The sequence below is a fragment of the Sorex fumeus genome, unplaced genomic scaffold (genome assembly GCF_029834395.1).
Source record: "Sorex fumeus unplaced genomic scaffold, SorFum_2.1 ptg000169l, whole genome shotgun sequence".
Classification (NCBI taxonomy): Eukaryota; Metazoa; Chordata; class Mammalia; order Eulipotyphla; family Soricidae; genus Sorex; species Sorex fumeus.
Window position 1 is genome coordinate 555,818 of NW_026606226.1, and position 19,277 is coordinate 575,094.

A 19,277-nucleotide genomic window follows, 5' to 3' on the forward strand; every position below is an offset into this window, starting at 1 on the left:
GCTAGAGAAAGGCTCAACTCAATAGCCAACTAGTTGTCAGTCCAATGGGGAAAAAATTAGGCAAAGAACCTGAGCAGGCATTTTCTCAAATATATATGAATGTCCAACGGGCACATACAGGTCCCTTTAAACATCATGGGTCGTTAGGAAAAAGCAAATAAGTCTCACACCTGTTAGAATGACTAGCATCAAAACAACCAAGAAAAGATCTCAAAAAGAATAAGCACCGGTGAGAATGCAAAGGAAGGAGACTTTGAGCACTGTGGTCAGGGCTGCAAACAGGTACAGCCAGCACAGATAACACGATGCAGGCGCCTCAAAAAATGAAAAACAAAACTACGGTATGAGTCAGCAATTCCACTGCGGAGGGTTTGGGGGGAGGGATATCTGAAGAAATCATCACAGCCTGTCAAAAAGCTGTCTTGCTGCGTTCTTCACAGTAGCCAGACAAGGGGAAGGACTTACATGCCTACGATGGACCAAGGATAAAGGAGGTAGGGGGTCCCGCTGAGCTGTAGAACCAACACAACCAATCCCCAATACAAGAAAATCCTGACGTTTGCTGTGACGTGGGTGAACCATAGGAGCATTCCACTAGTGAAAATAAGACAAAAACAGCATGATCTCACTTACTAAAACAATCCACAAATTCATAGAAAAGATCCAAAAGGGGGTTATCAGAGGGTAGAAGGTTGAAGGGAAGGGGAATTGGAAGAAGATGGTCAAGTCACAGACTTCTAACACAGGGATGTAGTTGAATAGTGGAGTGTATGTTTCATGTCTATGAGAACCTGTGTTGGATTCCAGCGCACACGCACAACCACACGTGCGCGCGCACGCATACACACACACACACACAGAGTTACAGAGTAGCAAACGCCCACTTAAAGACTCATCAATGTTGGGGGGGGGAGTAAAATATACTTGCTGTAGCTCTCAGCACTGTGAGCCATCACTGGTGTGTGCAGAACTTATTAGAACTCTCCTGTAAGCAGCACCATCCTAAGCCCTGACCCATGCCAACCATGTTCCAGGAATAAAGTCACCACATGTTGTAATTATTAACGAAATGCACAACCACGATCACTGCTTGAAAGAGCAAAAGGGTACGTGACCTGTTTCTGGGTTTTAGCTGCAATAATTCTTAGTGACTGTGTTACACACTCTATGGTAGTGAAGTCGGACTTTCCATGAGGCAGAACAAGCATATAATAAAAGGTACAAACATTTGGGTCTCCTGGACCACAGACTTGTCTACTAGCTCTGGGGCTGAGACCCCGTATGTAAGTGACCCTGACATTTCTGGGTTAACTTAGGGAAGGTGCCCGCTGCTTCCTTTGAACTGAGTTACTTTGGGGGGGACCTTCAACCTTTCTGCACCTAAACAAGTGGTGATTTCACAAAGATAGTATAGTGGGCCTTCACTGTTGGTGGGAATGTCAACTGGTTCAGCCCTTCTGGAAAACAGTATGGACGATTCTCAAAAAATTAGAAATTGAGCTCCCATTTGACCCAGCAATACCACTCCTGGGAATATATCCCAGAGAGGCAAAAATGTATAGTCGAAGTGACATCTGCACTTGTTTGTTCATTGCAGCACTCTTTACAATAGCCAGAAACTGGAAGAAACCTGAATGCCCACGAACAGATGACTGGTTAAAGAAACTTTGGTACATCTACACAATGGAGTACTATGTAGCTGTTAGAAAAGATGAAGTCATGAAATTTACATACAAGTGGTACAACATGGAAAGTATCATGCTAAGCGAAATGAGTCAGAAAGAGAGGGATAGACATAGAAAGATTGCATTCATCTGGGGGGTATAAAGTAACAAAATATGAGATTAATACCCAAGAATAGCTGAGATCAGCACCAGGAGGATTACTCCATAGCTTAGAGGCTAGCCAGGCATTCTAGGGGAAAGGGCAGCTCAGATAGAGAAGGGAGCACCAAATAAAGGGTGTTTGGAGGATCCTCCCAGGAGGGGAGATGCATGTCAAAAGTAGACTATGGACTGAACATGTTTGCCACTCAATGCCTCTTTTGCAGACCACAACACCCAAAAGGAGAGCGAGAACACAAGGGATTGCCCTGCCACAGAGGAAGGGGGGGATGGGGGATGGGGGTGAGGGGGGATATTATCCATGGTGGTGGAAAATGGGCACTGCTGGAGGGATGGGTATTTGACCACTGTATAATCGAAACTTAAGCACAAAAAATTGTAAATCTACAACTGTACCTCATGGTGTTTCACTAATAAAAAAAAAAAGATAGTATAGTGGGGAGGGCACTTGTCTTGAACGCAGCCCACCCGGGTTCCATCCCCGCCATCCCTATGGTCCCCTGAGCACTGCCAGGAGTGATTCCTGAGTACAGAGGCAGGTGTCACCCTTGAGCATCACTAGGTGTGGCCCCAAACAAACAAACAAAACCCCCCACAATTGATGAGCCAGACTGCGCAGGAGTGACTAAAATTGTCTTCTAAATGGCGCCATTCTAACGCCATGACCAAGGACAATAATCATCCAGAAACAAAGGCAGTGCGTTCTGACACTATTAATGGAACACACGTGTGTACAATCACAAGCCAATCATTAAGTTGGATAGAACAAAGGGGCACATGACCTGCTTCTGAGACTTCCGCATCAAATTTCTTGCACAAACCCATTATTAGTTAGTAAACAAGGACATCCTTTCCATGAGATTTACAAGGTTACAAGTTTACAAGGTTGGGGACCAAAGAGCTTCTGTTGGGCTGCAAACCTGTCCATCATCTCCCTTCATGTGATGAACCACCACCCCGCTTATAAGTTAGCCTTAATAATAAAGTGTGTGTGTGGGGGGAGCGGGGGGCGGGTGTTTAGGGCTTACTCTTGGCTCTGCATTCAAGGATCACTCCTGGTGGTGACCACTGGGCTGGCAGAAATTGGACCAGGTTTGACTGTGTGCAAGGGAAACACCTTGCCCAGTGTCCTATCTCTTCACCATGCCTGTAAGTTTTTGTCTTAGTGTCCTGGACGGGCCTATTTCTTGGGGCCCAAATTACCTTGTCCTGGACGGGCTTATTTCTTGGGGCCCAAATTACCTTGTCCTGGACGGGCTTATTTCTTGGGGCCCAAATTACCTTCTCAGTTGGAGGAATTCACTTATCTATTTTTGGAATTTTTATTTTTTTCAACCATATCCAGCAATGCTCAGGGATTACTCCTGGTGGTGCTCCAGGGATCATATGGGATACTGGGGATCAATCCCACGTTGGTCACGTGCAAGGCAAACGCCCTATCCTCTATATGATCGCTCTGGTCCAGTTTGGAGGACTTCAAATGCCTCCACAGCCAAATCATTGACAGTTTGGCCAGGAGTGGGAAGAAGATAACCATGCCGTGCAGTCGGGAAACAGTGGGGGTGGTGGTGAGAATGAGTCAGTCTGGGAAACGCTGCGAGGACCTCAGACCTCTCTGTGGGGAGAGGTTGCACCTTTGATCAAAGTGTGACTGAGTACAGAGAGGCACCCCCCAGCACCACCAAGAAGGCTTGAAATTCTCCCGGGGAATCTGGGAAGGTGTAAATGGAAAAAGGAAAGTGAAACTCTCGCTGTGACTGCGAGGCCATTAGTGGGCACACAAGCAGGCCACCGAGGCAGAGCCTGCAGTCCTGAGGGACCTCTGGGAGGCGCTGCACACTGCGGAGTCAGGGAAGGCATGAAGAACAACGTGGCCAGAGGACACGGCAGCAAGAACATCAGGGTTGCACCGCAAAGTAGCCCAGCGGGCAGGGACACCACACTTCGAAGGCAAGAAATATGGGTAAGGCTGTACTGACCTGGTTCAACCGTCAGCACCACATATGGTACCGAAGCCCTGCCAGGAACAAGTCCTGAGCACAGCCGGGTGTGGACCAAAAACCTAATAAAACCAGAAAGAATTAATAAAAAGGGGAGGGGACAATAGTCTAGTGGGTAGGTATCTGCCTTGCATATAGCCCACTGGGCTTCATCTCCAGCATCCCATAAGATCCCCTGAACAGCACGATGAGTGATTCCTGAGCATGACCAGGTGTGGCCCCAAAACCAAACCAAATAAAGAAAAATAGAGCAGTTATTGCTTGACCAGGTTGGTGTTCACGAGAAAGTGATGGTGAGCAAGATGGGGAAGTGGACAGAGGAGGAGGATGGATGTCACTGAGCCAGCTACTTGTTTGGTCTTGGGGCCAGACCTGGAGATGCTCAGGGCTTATTCCTGGCTCTGTGCTCAGGGCTCACTCCTGTGGTACTCAGATCAAACGTGGGTCAGTTATGTGCAAGGAAAGCGCCCTACCCTCTGTACTATCTCTTCTGCTACCCTCTGTATTCTCTCTCCTGCCCTCTTTCTTGATTTCTTCTGTTACAGGCACAGTTTGTATAAAAAAAAATTTAGTCCTTTAAAAAAAAATATCCCCTTTAGGGGATGATGAAAAACTTGGGTGATAAATGAAGCCAGAGAGGAAGTACATCAGGTAAGGTGATGGCCTCGCATGAGGCCAGTCTGAGTTTGCTCTATGGCACCCCACCAAAGCCTGCCAGGAGTGATCCCTGAGCACAGAGCCAGGAGTAAACCTGAGCAGCACCAGATGTGAGTCCTCCAAAACAAACTTTTGGAGATGGATAGTGAGGGTGACCGATCACATTAATGTAGTTAGTGACAATAAACGAGTCACTCAAAAATGGTTAAGGGGCTGGAAAGATGGTATAGCAGGTAGGATCCTTATCTTGCTTGCAGCCTAGCTGGGTTTGATTCTTGGCACCATATATGGTCCCCTGAGCACTGGCAGGAGTGATCTGTGAGTGCAGAGCTAGGAGCAGGTCTGGAGCACTGTCAGATATGGCCCCTCCAAAACCCAAACCCAAACCCAAAGATAAAACCAAACATGGTTATAGGGCTGGAGCAATAGCACAGCGGGTAGGGCGTTTGCCTTCCACGCGACTGACCCGGGTTCGATTCCCAGCATCCCATATGGTCCCCTGAGCACCGCCAGGGGTAATTCCTGAGCACAGAGCCAGGAGTAACCCCTGTGCATTGCCAGGTGTCACCCAAAAAGAAAACAAAAAAACAAACAAGAAAATGGTTAAAAGAGCAACTTTTATGTTATGCATATATATGTATATATTTTGTTTGAGGGGCATATCTGGTGATGCTCAGGGGTTACTCCTGGCTCTGTGTTCAGGAATCACTCCTGGCAGTGCTCAGGGATCACTCCTGATGGTGCTAAGGGGATCTTATGGGATACCAGGGATGGGACCTGGGTTGGCCGAGAACAAGGCAAGTCCCCTACTCTGCCTATGTTGCTAGTCACTGTTACATATATATTACAATAGAAGTCAAAATAATTTGGCCTTCCAGCATTTCAGGGGGAAAAGCTCTTTTGGGAGCAAACTCCTGCCTCTCCAAGACTCCTGAGAGGATTTCCTCATCCTGTCCTGAGTGGCAGAAACCCTAAGTAGCAGAGAGGGAGCAGAGACTCAGAGGGCCGAGGTGCATACACGTGGAAGTCCTGAGATTGATCCCTAGCACTGCATAGTCCCCTGGGCACCAGCTAGCACAACTCGGAGCACGAACTCAGGAGCCCCTAGCACGACCAGGTGTGGCTGGAGAGAAAAAAGGGTAGTTGTGACGGGGAAAGAGACTTATTCCAAGAAATCTCAACCTCTCCGAGAGTATCATGTGCAGTACTATACTAGTAAGCCCCACAGCTTCCTTGTGTGGGTCTTGCCATTCACGCCACCTGAATCCACCCGCCAGCCCAGCGTCCCTCCCAGTGCCACAGGGCGAGCCCTCTCCTACCCGAGAACTGGGATCCCATGAGAGCTGAGTGGGCCGGGGCAGCTTGACCGCTCCCCTGGCAGAGCCTGCGCAGGGCCTCAGTGGAGATGGGAGATGCTGGAAGAAAAGGAGGCATTTCACCCAGGCATCAAAAAAAAAAAAAAATCCCCCCCAAAATCCCCTGACCGGTCACTGAAAGGAGAGTCTGACTCCAAGGCTCCTCCCATGTCCTGGTCATCTAATTCACTGCCACTGCCACCAAACTAAGGAAGAAGAAAGGAGTAAGAGTCCAAGCAATGCTTTTATTACCAAAATGACCGCCACACCCCGACCCTGTCCCTGAGGCTAACTGGGTGAGTGGGTCGCAGGGGTGACAGAAGGGCTCCTTTCTTTACTGTCTGGCTTTGGAGTGGTGCTTGGGGCTTATTCCTGGCTCTGTGCTCAGGAATCACTCCTGGCCATGCTCCGGGTGACCTGATGGGATGCTGGGGATCGAATCCGGGTCGGCAAGGCAAAAGCCTTTCCTGCAGCACTAGTCCTCCGGCCCCTAAAGATCCCTGATTGGTTCACAGGGCCCAGCTGGCAATGACAAGGCTATGGGGGGGGGGGGGGGTCCGGAACAAATTCCCCTGGGCCTCAGGTCCCGGAAGGAGAGGAATGGACATGAGCTAAGGACTTGAATCACTGTCTGCCGGGCCCAGGGGTGGGGGTAAAATCTGGTCTGAGTCTCCTCCACAAAGACACACTGCAGGGTGGCCCCAAGAGCCCAACCTCAGGATGCCCACGACTATGGCTGGAGAAGGGCAAATCCCGGGGCGTCTGCCAGGCTACGGGCAGGTCGGGCACACCCGGGAGCGCTGAGTCTCGGCTCTTCCAGGGGCATCTGCTGCTGAGCCCGGGGCCTGAAGCAAGACCACCAGGTCTGTGCCTGTCACACCGTCTGGACTTCTGGCTCTTCGGCGATCCCCTGACGGCTTCCCGTGCCAACTGCTGTGGGGGGTTCCGGGCATGGGGGTGGCTTTCCCGGGGCCTCAGACAGCACGTAGTAGACAATCTCTCGCTCGCCCTGCGCATTGGTCTGATCCACCACGTGTATGATGGGGCTTGGGGAGTCCTGGGAGGCTGCGAGGGCCGACCCCTCCCCACCCTCTTCCTCCTCCTCCGCCTCTTCCTGGCAGCCCGACTCGCTGGGCACTGTCTCCAGAATGATGCCCTGCAGGCTGCTCTCATTCAGGGACGCGTCCAGGGCCGACTCCTCCTGTGGCTGCCGCAGCAGCTGCTGTGTCAGTTCCATGCTCTCGTAGCGAACCAGCTGCAGCCGCATGTAGCCATCCTCATGCTCCTTGTACCTGGGGAGAGCGGGCAGTAGCAGGGATGGCCAGGCGCACGGGGGCCCCGAAGGGTGGCCAGGGAAGGGATGAGCAGGTGGGCCTAAAGGGATGGGAGTGAGAGACCCACGGGGTTTGCACGTACAATGGAGGAAGACCAGGCTGGAGGGCAGGACCATGGGTGGGAACTGTTGGTTCAAGGAGAGACCAACTGGGAATGCTGAGACGGGAGTGGGAGAGAGTGGCTGTCTATGTGCAGGGCGTTGGGAAAGGGGGGCTGTTGGAAGGGACGAGCAACCCTGGGCAATGCCTGGAGTCACAGGCTCCAGCTCAGGCTGTGGGACCATTGATGGAGTTGGACTGAGTCAAGAACCAGAACTGTGGGTGGGGTTGTAGCCATAACACAGCGGGTAGGACATTTGCCTTGCATGCAGCCAACCCGGGTTGATTCCCAGCATCCCTTAGTGCTGCCAGGAGTAATTCCTGAGTAAAGAGCCAAGAGTAACTTCTGTGCATCACCAGGTATGCCCAAAACACGCGGAGGCGGGGAACCAGAAATGTGAAAAGTGGGCTGTAGCGATAGCACAGGGGTTAGGGCGTTTGCCTGGCACGCGGCTGACCTGGGTTAGATCCCCGGCATCCCATAGGGTCCTCCGAGTGCCACCAGGAGTAATTCCTGAGTGCAGAGCCAAGAGGAACCCTTTTGCATCGCTGGGTGTGACCCAAAAAGGAAGAAGAAAAAAAAAAGGACCAGAAATGTCACTTTGCTCATTGCTATTCTCTGACTCCTTCAAGCCTACGTAGAGATGGTGAACCTTAAGGCCTCATCAAATTCAAGGTGTTTTTTTTTTGGGGGGGGAGGGGGTCACACCCAGAGATTCTCAGGGCTCGGAGGACCATAGAGAGTGCTGGGAATCAAACTTGGGTCAGTCGCATGCAAGCAAGTGCCCTTCCCGCTGTTCTATGGCTCCAGCCCCCAATTTAAGGTTTCTCGAAGAACAGGGCTGGTGTAACATGTGAGACTGGGCCGAGAGGGCAGAGTCTTACCGGAAACGGGGGTGCCCTGAGGGCCACTTGAACTGGTGCTTCTTGCGCAGGTGCACGGTGAGATTGTTGCCCCTGGTGAAGCACTTGTCGCAGACGTGGCACTTGTACCTTGGTTCTGAGTCGCCCTGAAGAGGAGGGGTAAAGGAGTGAGCTCCCTCGGGGCACCCGTGCCTCGCCATCCCCTCCCGCTCCAGCTCACGCACCTCGTGCACCTTCCGGTAGTGGGCCTTGATGGACGAGAGGGAGCGCGCCGTGAAGCTGCACTTGTCCACGTCACACCTGTAGGCCGGCTCTCTGCTGTGTGTGTCCAGGTGCTTCCGGAGGTCGATCAGATTCTTGCAGCTGCCGAGAACACAGGTCAGGAGGGGTTGGAGGTGCGGGGGACCCTGGCCCGCCAGCTCGCTGGCTTCTGGCCGGGCGCCCCTTACCTGTAGTCACAATAGTCACATTTAAAGGGCCGGTCCTCGCTGTGGCGGAAGCGCATGTGGTTGCGGAGGGAGGACGGCAGTGGGCAGGTCATGTCGCACAGGGGGCACTTATAGTGATTCACTGAGGAACAGAGAGGACGCTGGGACCGGGGCCCGAGTCCAGGGGGGGCCCAGGGGGCGCGCAGCGCGGGCGGGGTGGCCTGGCCACTCACCGTGGTTGCGCATGTGGTCCCGCAGCAGGCGCTCCGTGGCGAACCTCTTGGAGCAGTGAGAGCACTGGAAACGCTGCTCTGGGGTGGGTGGGCAAAGAAAGGGGCGGGGCTGAGGAACAGGGTGGAGCCCAGGCGACCCAGGAGAGGGGGACCCTCCCGGGCAGAAGGGGACCACCCGCGGAGATGGGGGGACGCTTATGGGAGCTATGGCCGGGCAGAGCATCGTGGACAGAGCATGGGGCCGAGAGTCAAGAACCTGAGTTAGAATCCCGGCTTCACCACTTACTAGCTGTGTGATCTCAGGTAAGTGATTTAACCTCTCTGAGCCTCAGTTTCCTCATCTGCAAAAAGGGGGATAAGACGCCTACCTCATGGGGCTGTTGTGGGGAGTCACTGGGAACGAACAGGGTGCAGAGAGGGCACCCAGTCGTGATGGCTAAGGAAGCGGAGTGGGTAGAGGCAGGGAGGCAGGCGGCTGAGCCCTGTAGGCGTCACGTGGGCCCCTCCCCCGGGAGCATGTCCCCGCCCGACACCCATGCAGGACAGGACAACCCACACCCTCACCCCTGCGGCAGCTTACGGTCCAGTGCCGTCTGGCGTCGGATGTGATCCAAGAACTTGGTGTTGTTGGCGAACATGCCCCCACAGGTGGGGCAGGCCACCACCTTCTCCTGCGTGTGGCTGCGGAGGTGCTCCCGGAGCTTACAGCGGTCCTTGAAGGTACAGGTGCAGTCTGGGAGGGACGGCCCCATCAGGCTCACCCTGGGAGCAGGGGGCCCCGTCCCCCCACTCCAGTCTCTCCACTAGCAGCCCACCTGGTGCCGGAGGATAAGTTCCTGTTTTTACCCTTACTCCCCCACCCACAACTGACCCAAGTTTCTTCCTCTTTCCTTTGTCTTTGGGCCATGCCCAGTGATGCTCAGAGCTTACTCCTGGCTCTGCACTCAGGGATCACTCCTGGCGGGTTTGGGGGACCATCTGGGATGCCGGGGATCGAACCCGGGACAGCTGCGTGCAAGCCAAGCGCCCTCCCCGCTGTCCCATCACTCTGGCCCAACCCAAGTTTCCTTGGCCTCCAGACCCGAAGGAGCGGCCCTACCTTTCCAGCCGCAGGCCACCACGTGGTTGTCCTTGCCCGCGGCCTGGTAGTCACAGCACAGACTGTGCGCGTCCACGTGCCGATAGAACCACTCGGGATTGTCGAAGGCGCTCTGGGTCAACAGCAGATTGGGAACGGGACTGAGTGGGTGTGTAAAAGGACTCCCACCCTGATGGGGTCCAAGGGGGCTGTACGACTCTCTTTCAATCAACTTGGGAGGGGCTGGGCCAGTCTGGGCAAGGGAGTCCCCAGGAACGAGAGACAGCCTCGCCGGAGGCTTGAAAATATGGGGCCTTCCTCCCGCCTGCGGAGTGGCGCTGCCCGCTGACCTCGCAGTGCTCCCACAGACACAGGAAGCGGTCGGGGATGTCGGGGATGATGTTGCGGCTCTGAAGGTCCAGGATGCAGGGGCTGAGGTCGGCCTGGCTCTGCAGGGCCTGCTGGCCCCACTGCTTCAGCTTGGTGTGGTAGCAGTGAAAGTAGACGTGGCGGACGAGGTCGGAAGAGCTTTCCAGAGAACAAAAGCCACACTCCTGCCACAGGCAGGAGAATTCTTCCTCTGCAGAGAGGGGTTCGGAAGGAAGAGGTGGATTTTGCGACGTCCAGCTCGACCTTCTCCCCGCGGCACTGCACAGTAAGGGAGGAGGCCAGACTCGACCGCTTTGCCAGGAGTTCATTCAGCAACCACCAGCAGTGAATGGCCACCAAGTGCTGGACTGGCGGCGCTGGGCAGGCGCGATCAATGGACAGACTCCCGGTCCCTGCCCTCTAGTTGCTTTCAACCAGGAAGGGAAAAAGTCAATCAAACCCAAGTCTGGACAGGTCAGAGAGAGCTTGCTGGGCTGAGGGCATGCTCTGCATGCAGGAGACCACACTGCACAATCCTGCACTGCAGGAGTCGCCCAGAGCACTGAGTCGGGAGCAGCCCCTGAGCATAGCATAATATTGCAAAAAAAATACTGACTTAAAAATAAAATACAGGGCTGGAGCGATAGCACAGCAGGCAGGGCTTTTGCCTTGCACGTGGCCGACACGGGTTCAATCCCCAACATCTTATATGGTCCCCTGAGTACCACTAAGAGTAATTCCTGAGTGCAGAGCCAGGAGTCAACCCTGTACATCGCCGGGTGTGGCTCAAAAAGCAAAAATATAGCAATAATAAATAAGCAATCACTAGTATAAATATGAAATGACAGCCCGTCGTCAGGCCTATGAAGGGGAAGATGCCACCCATGGTTGTACAGAAGAATTAAAGAGTCAGCAGATGTGTGGGGGTCTGTCGTGGAAGCATCTCTGTGTGGGGGGTTGCCGTGGAAGCATCCCTGTGTGGGGGAGGGCTACCATGGAAGCATCCCGGGGGGTTGGAGAACCCATAGAGCGTCCTTGTGTGGGAAGCTGTCGTGGAAGTGTCCCTGTGGGGAGAGCTGCAGGGCAGTTATCTAATCTGGGTGCAGGAGAAGTGTGGGCAAGGCCCAGTGCCAGGAACCCAGGGCCAGTAGAAATGGTGAGTTAGCACCGACCAGTTTCTGCTGGTCTCAGGAAGAAGCTGCCTGCCAGCCCGGGACACCGTCCCCTCTCCCTTTCCGGCCCAGGAAGTCTTCTCCAGAAAAGCCCATCAACTACTTTCTTTTTTGTCTCTTTTTAGTTTGGAGGCCACACCTGATGGTTCTCAGGGATCACTCCTGGCAGTACTTCAGGGAACCATATGGGGTGCCAGGGGATGGAACCCAGGTCTGCCACATACAAGGCAAGCGCCCTGTTAGCTGTACTATTTTTAGCACCCACCCCGCCCCGCCCCACATCAACAATTTTCTAGTCCATTTCCATCTTTCTTTTTTTTTTTTTTTGCTTTTTGGGGTCATACCCAGCAATGTACAGGGGCTACTCCTGGCTCCACACTCAGGAATTACTTCTGGCGGTGCTCGGGGAAACATATGAGATGCTGAGAATCGAACCCGGGTTGGCCGTGTGCAAGGCAAATGCCCTACCCTCTATGTTATCGCTCCAGCCCCCATTTCCATCTTAATGATATCTCTTACTCAGTCCCCCGTATGTTTTTTGTTTTCCATGGTTTGAGGGCCATGTCTGTGGCTTAGGGGTTGCTCTGGGGACCATGTAGGGCTGGGGACTGAACTTGGGGCTCCTACATGTAGAGTATGAGCTCCAGCCTCTTGAACCCTCTTCTCAACCCGCCTGCCTTCCCACTCCATAGTTTCAAGGTTTTATATGGTTTTACTTTGGGGAAAGTTTTTCTTTCTACTTAACATCGAAAAGGGGAAAAAAAAATCAGATCACATAATGTATATTTAAATTAGAACCATATAATTTCTTTTATTTCTTTATTTATGGCCACACCCAGTAGTGCTCAGGGCTTACATCTGGCTCTGAGAGAATCCTGGGCGTGCCTGAGGGACCAGCTGTGGTACTAGGGATTCAAATCAGGGTTAGCTGCAAGACCAATGCCAGACCCCAGGCTGGAGTGCTAGCACAGCAGTTAGTCAGGTGGTTGCCTTGCATGCAGCTAACCCGGGGCAGATCCCATATTGTTCCCCAAGCACTGCCAGTAGTGATCCTCTCAGCGTTGAGCCAGAAGTAAGCCAGAAGAAGCACTGCCAGGTGTGGCCCCAAAACAAACGAACAGCCATCTCCAGCCCCAGCATTTGGCTTCTGAGAGTAAGAGCTCAAAGTCATTAGGCTAAGAAGAGAATTTGGGGGGGGGGGGGGGGGGCAGAGCGTTTGCCTTGCAAGCAGGTTCAATCCCTGGTCCCTCAAGCACTGCCAGGAGTAATTCCTGAGTGAAGAGCCAGGAGTAACCCCTGAGCATCACTGGGTGTGACCCAAAAAGGAAAAAAAAAATACAACAGAATTTGGGGTGGGAGGAAAAAAAGACTGGCCTGTTTTCAGAAATGTCACACTGGTTTCAGAAACAGGAAAAGCATGATGTTAGGGCAGGGCCTCTCGCCATGACGGCTCCCAGGGGCTGCCCCTTACCCATCAGGTCGTCGTCGTCCTCCCGCTGGGCGGGGCTGCGCAGGTGCTGCTGCAGGTGCTGCTGCAGGTGCTGGAAGAACTCCTCCAGGGCCCAGCACACGAACGAGCATGAGCCCCACTCACACTGCAGCTCCAGCTCCTCCTTCCGGGGGGCTTTCCCGGGGGGTGGCATGGCCTTTACCCTGGGGGGAGGAAGAATACAAGGCTCAGGGCGGGCCCTGAGCACCAGTGGGTGACCCCCCCCAAATGAGAAAACAATACACCCAGGAATTTCCCCCCCCCACCCAAAGGCACAAGGGGCCCACTTGGCAGGCAGACTGTGTAGACCCGTGAGAAAGCCTGAGCTTCCCCCATCAGGATGGACCATCAGACGCCATCGGACAGTCTCCGGAAGAGAGAACAAAAACAAACAGGGCAGAAAGGGTGCCAAGTGCTGAGCTAAGACTGAACAGGCATCTTCTCAGGAAGCTGCCAGGAAGGAATTATTCCTAGGGGAGGCCAAAGCGATGGGCCACAGAAGTGACCAGGGCCAAGGACCAGCACTCGAATCTGGGACCTTCTGTCCACTGCCACGAGCAGCGAGAAACTGAAGTCTTGGCACCCAGATGTTCCCGTCTTCGAAATGAGGATCACGGAACCTTTTGTCTTTTATTTTCTACTATTTTCTACTTTATGCCAAACTCTGGGCAAGGCGCTTTTATTCACGCTGTCACTTAATTAGTACAAGGCAAACACCATTGCAAGCTTCATTTATAGATTAGACCTGGGGCTTGGAGAAGTTAACTGGCTTGCTCAAGGCCACAAAGTACTCGGCTGGCAGAACAGGTCAGACTGACTCCAAAGTTCACCCGGTCAGCAGTGGCTGGCAGTTGGCTGGCTGGTCATCCCTGGACTGGTGATCCTCAAAACCTGAGGCTTCCCTCACTATGTCCCAGCTAAGTCCGCACCCCCCCACTTTCAAAGGACCCCACAGCAGCTTCTGCCAGCCCCCTTGGGCAGTTTACCCGACACCTCCCTCTGCTCATAGCCTTGGAATTAAATCGGAAATGACATTGGATTCCAAGGCTTATCTGTCCAGTACAATTTCCCAAATTCCTGGGGGAAGGAGGGCACTGGCAAGCCCCAAGGCAAATGGGGGTGCTTCCTATTTGTTCGCTTAGAGAGTGGGTATTGGGGGACTGCTGAGTGACATTCGTCAGCATGGGCGCCTCTGAGCTGGTGATGTGGGACAAACATCACCTCGGCTGGCTGAGGCACTGAGCAAACATTTGAGGGACTTGGAATCGCAGCACGGGCTCTGCAGCCCCCTCTTCTCTGAAGCCCAGAGACCTGCCGCTTCACAGGGGCACCCCAAGTCGGACACAGGCAGGGGAGGAGGGGAGGTGATGCTCCAAGTAACACTGCAGGGAGAGTGGACTGGAGAGGCGTGACTCACCCCCCTGCTTCCCAATGGGGGGACCCTGGAGTGAGTGGCTGCATTATCACGCCTTTTGGCTTTCCGGGGGGGGGGGGGGGGTCTGGGGAATGATTCTAGAAAGGCCTTCACTGAACACTGAGGGGGAAAAAAAAAACAGAAAATGACTCTGGAAAGGCCTTTACTGAACACCAAGGGGCAAAAAAAACAGAAAATACCAAACACATGAACCCCTCCTGACCCACCAGCACCTGCTTTTGTGAACTATGGGCTTGTGTTTCAAACCTGGTCTCTCCTATGACCCTCTATGACCCTCTGCGTGTACCGGGGCAAGGCGCCGCTCCAAGCCCAACTCTTGGGGACAAAGGGAGACACTTTCCAGCATCAGGGTTCTAGGAAGAGTCAGGAAAGTTCCAAGTCTTCCTATGTGGTTCTGTGGGCCAGGCTCACGTCCACTGACCACAACTACTCCTGCGGGTCTGCCCTGAACAAGCCCCCTCCACACCTCATCTTACTCTGTCAGAGCCAGATTCGAACCCAAACCCCGTGCGCTCCTGCTCTGGCTCCCTTGGTCATCGGAGCTGCCCCGAGTCATTTTCCCTAGACACGCTCCAGCCCCAAGAAACATGCAGAGCACTTTCCCTGACCCTCAGGCCCAGAGGGCCACAGCTTAGTAAATTGACTCTGTCCTCACCCCTGCCCATGCGATGGTACCCGCACAACAGTAAGATCCTCACTCCAAGCCACGAAGGCCACCTCCAGGGACCAGCCCCACTCCAGGGAGCCTCTGAGGCAGCCCAGCCCCTTGGTCACTCCTGCCTCCTGGTTTTCGAGCTGCTTCTGCAACTAAAACTCTCAGCCCCTAAATGCTCATGGTTGTGTGAAGTGCTCTATTCTGACCCTGCCAACTGGACAATACCAGAGACTTCTCAGGAGAAACCAAGGGCACCCCTCTGTGTCCCTAAACTTTGCCTAAACACATTGCTGAGAGACTGGTAGCTGAGGGTCCAGGAGCCAGGCTCACTGCACATCTAGAATGACTTCATTTCTAGGCAAAGGTTCCCTGACTGCTTCTGTTACTGTCCCTGTCTGTTTTTTTTTTTTGTCCCTGTGCTTGGGAAGCCATGGGCAGAGTGATGGTCTGCCTGCCGCTGCTCTTTCCGGAGGCAAGTGTCAACCGGGGAGCACGGAGATTTCACCAGGGACCAACTGTAGGACGGCTCGGGAAATGAGTTTAGTTTCCCATTCCCATGATTTTGCATTACCAAGAATAATGCGACATCTACAGGGCATCTACTCTGTGCCAAGTGTGGCACTTCTGGTATATACATACACATTTGCAGGCATTCGTACAAATGTGTAAAACCCCACTGACACCACAGCCCTCTGCTAGGCACTCTTAGAAGCGCCTTCAAAGTGGAGGAAATGGGACTAGTAATTAGCTTAAGGAATTCATCAAAGGTCACAGCTGGAGCGTGCCTTTGGGGAAAATGATGGGCTTTGCCTCCACTCCCCCAGCATCTGCCTGAACCACATCTCCCTACTGAGTCCCTCCTTCGCACAGACATCATATTGTATATCCAGCATCCAGGACATGTTTGAGTAAAACATCAGTTTGTCAGTTTCTTCCCAATTAAGTGGTGAGCTCCTCCAAAGGCTAGCTAGTGCTGTTCTTGCTGTATCTGCAGCCAGCCTAAATCTCCCAGCAGGAGTTCTTTCCTTTTCTTTAGGTTTTTGGGCCACACTCAGTCATGTGCAGGAGTTACCCTTGGCAGTGCTGTGGAACCGTACGGAATTGAACCTAGGTCAGTCCTGCGCAAGGTAAGAGCCTCACCAGCTGTACCATCTCTCCGGCCCACCAGGTTTCCTTTTCATATTTTAGTGGAGCCATGATTTTTTACCTCTGGACAAATTAACTAGCTTTTTGCACCTGTTTCCTTAACTGCAGAAGAGAATACTAATATCCAACCGTCAGTGACAAATTCAAACGATCTGTTAGAAAGCTCCCTCTTGCCATGTGACCTGTGAGAAATGACTTAACCTCCATTTTCCGTGTAGCATAACTGTCACACTGGTATCACTGAATCGAGGTAGGAACTAGATGAGGCTTATGAACTCTCTTAGCAGAATCCAGGACTAGGGCTCAACAAGTGTCAGCACTTGCCTCTAAGGGTGAGCCGGTGGCGGCGAGATTGCTACAAATAGAACAAAAGCACAAGCCTGAGATTCCCAGGGCTTCAACAGAAGTCACAGTAGCAAAATTCGCAAACTCTAGGGGCTATCCACTGTGTTGCAAGACATCGAATGCACGCTGAACAGGAGGGACCCCGGCCTTGAACCTCCCCCCACACACACACACACCCTCATCCCCAATTTGGCCGGCGAGATAAGAGGCTCACGAGCGATCACAACCACGAAAACAAAGCGGCAGGAGAGGGAGAGAGAGATCCAAGCAGGGAAGTGCCCGCAAGGAGGAGGCGCAGGGAAGAACTGCTGGAGACTGGGTGTCGGCGGGACCCCGCGAAGGACGCGCAGAACCCGGGGAGCAGGAAGGAGACAGTCGCCGCCAGATAAACCCCACCTCGGGCTGCCGCGTCCCCCTCCAACGTGGCGGTGTCCGCGCTCGGCGGCAGCGAAGCCCCAAAGAGTGGCGGCAGGGGTCCGGGCTGTCCGGAGCACCAGCCGGAGAGCCCCAGCGCTGAGCCTGGCCGAGCAGAGCCAGGCCCACGCACCCCACCCTTGGCACAGCCCCGCGATGCCCCTCAGGGAGCTCCGTTCGCAGCCCCCAGCTCACCGCGTCTCAGCTCCGGGCGATCCTCCGCTCTCCTCCCACCTCCGACCGTCTCCGAGCTGGGCGCTTGAACGACGGCGCGCGCCAACCAATCACCGCGCTGAGATCCTTCTCGCAGCCAATCCCCGCCGCCATGGTCGGATCCCGTGCGCGACCAAAACACGGAAGGGGCGGGAACGAGGGGCGGGCCTTCGGGGGAGCGGAAACGCGGCTGCGCGGAGGGAGGGCAGCGCTGGGCCTGAGCCGGCCTCCCGCAGGCGGGGCTGGGCGCGTGGGCAGCGAGGAGTGGAGGTCGCGGCTGGCTTTCTCAGCACTGGCCCCGGCTGCAAAGCCCCATCTGTAGCCCTCATCTTCTTCCTCTTCTTTTGTATTTATTAATTTCTTTGACTTTTTGGGTCGCAGCCCGGAGGATGCTCAGGGATTACTCCTGGCGGTGCTCTGCAGCGGGACCCAGTGGGATGCTGGGGATCGAACCCGTGTGCTCCACGTGCCCGACCCTTTGTGCTTTGACTCCGGCCCCAGCTTCTTTCTCTTCTCACCTCCCTTTTTTTTTTTTTTTTTTTTTTTTTTTAGTTTTGGGGCCACACCCGGCGATGCTCAGGGGTTACACCTGGCTTTGTGCTCAGGAATTACTCCTGACGGTGCTCGGGGATGCTGGAGATGGTCGAAGTCTGGTTGGCAGCGTGCAAGGCAAGCGCCTTACCTGCTGTACTGTCCGGCCCCTCCTATCTTGTAAATGTCGCTTCCCACCCCGCCCGACCAAACCTCTGCCTCCTGTGTTCCCAAACTCTTGGATGACTGGTTCATCCACCCGCCCCTGCAAGTGAGAAACCCAACAAATCAGAAGCAGGGCAGTGAACCCTGAGTCCTCCCTCTCCCTTCGCCTCTAGTCCTTTGCCAGGTCCTGTGGACTCTGCCTCCTTCGAAGCGCGTTCACATTTATCTCGGGTTCTTAATCTGTCAAACTCCTAATCTTGTTTACTAATGACGCCCAATCCGGATTTCTAATCTAATTGATTTTACTGCTGTGCATTTTTACTTCCTCCAAACTGTTTCCCACAGCGCACTCAAAAGTGAACTTTCTAGAACAGACCTAATCCAACAAGCAGGCTCCTTTCAAACGGAAAGGCATTGTTCTCAGGGGGAAGCCCCCAACCCTTGCGGTGCCCTTTATGCTGCTCCATTGTGTCCCGAGCCCTGCTCACTTCTTGACCTCAACTCCTGCTCTCTAGCCCAAAATTTCTTCCCATCGCCACTATATGGAGTTGCTTTTTTGTGCTTGGGAGAATATAGGTGGTGCGGGCGTCTAACTGGGATTGGCCACATGCGGCCTCATCATAACTCAGTACTGTGGCCCTCCCACATTTGCACGATCCCTGCGATCCCTGCTCAGTCTTTTCTCATGGGAGATGCTTTGAGAAGTCTCTGACACCCCTTGACTGTATTCTCCATTACTCTCTCTCATTAAACTGTTTGCCTGTGTGCCCCAGGTTTAGTGCGGTGAGAAAATGCCTGGCCTGCATTCTTCACCTTTCTAACTCTATCACTTTGGCAAAAGGGCTGAAACTCGACATAATTTGTTAAATTGTGTACCTTAGTAAATTAGAATAAATATCAATCGCAATTGTAATCCTATGTATTTATTTATTTGCTTTTTGGGGCATACCTGGTGATGCACAGGGCTTACTCCTCGCTCTGGACTCAGAAATTACTCCTGGCGTGCTCAGGGGTCCATATGGGATGCTGGGAATCGAACCAGGGTCTGCTGCGTGCAAGGCAAATGTCCCACCCACTGTGCTATCGCTCCAGCCCATGTAATCCTGTTTTCTAACCTGAAAATAGTCCTAGACAATTAGAAAACACAATGGTCAATAAAAATTTAAGAAAATTTGAGGGCTGGAGCGATAGTACAGCCGGTAGGGTGTTTTCCTTGCAAATGGCCAACCCGGGTTTGATCCCCAGCATCCCATATGGTACCCTGAGCACCACCAGGAGTGATTCCTCAGTGCAGAGCCAGGAGTAATCCCTGTGCATCATAGGGTGTGACCCAAAAAGCAAATAAATAAATAAATAAAACAATTTTAAGGTGCCATTAAAAATAGAAAATTCAGAGCCAGAGTTAAGGTGCTTGCCTTGCATGCATCCAACCTTGGTTAGATTCCTGGCAC

General features: G+C 53.4%; 1 protein-coding gene across 5 annotated transcripts; it reads right to left on the minus strand.

Moving 5' to 3' along the window:
• Nucleotides 1-6,703: 6,703 nt before the first annotated feature.
• HINFP (histone H4 transcription factor) lies at nucleotides 6,704-13,081 on the minus strand. Of its 5 annotated transcripts, none has more exons than XM_056107576.1 (9): nucleotides 12,905-13,081; nucleotides 10,243-10,565; nucleotides 9,914-10,025; nucleotides 9,395-9,547; nucleotides 8,815-8,892; nucleotides 8,603-8,723; nucleotides 8,378-8,516; nucleotides 8,175-8,299; nucleotides 6,704-7,148 (listed from the first exon to the last, which is right to left on the minus strand). In XM_056107576.1, exons 1-9 carry the CDS (start codon nucleotides 13,074-13,076, stop codon nucleotides 6,731-6,733), a joined length of 1,641 nt encoding a protein of 546 aa, XP_055963551.1. In that variant the 5' UTR covers nucleotides 13,077-13,081; the 3' UTR covers nucleotides 6,704-6,730. The 5 variants fall into 5 exon arrangements, with proteins under 5 accessions (XP_055963551.1, XP_055963549.1, XP_055963550.1 ...); XM_056107572.1 differs by having other exon boundaries at nucleotides 6,705-7,148; nucleotides 10,243-10,472; XM_056107573.1 differs by having other exon boundaries at nucleotides 6,705-7,148; nucleotides 10,243-10,688; nucleotides 12,905-13,033.
• Between the last annotated feature and the right edge of the window lie 6,196 nt (nucleotides 13,082-19,277).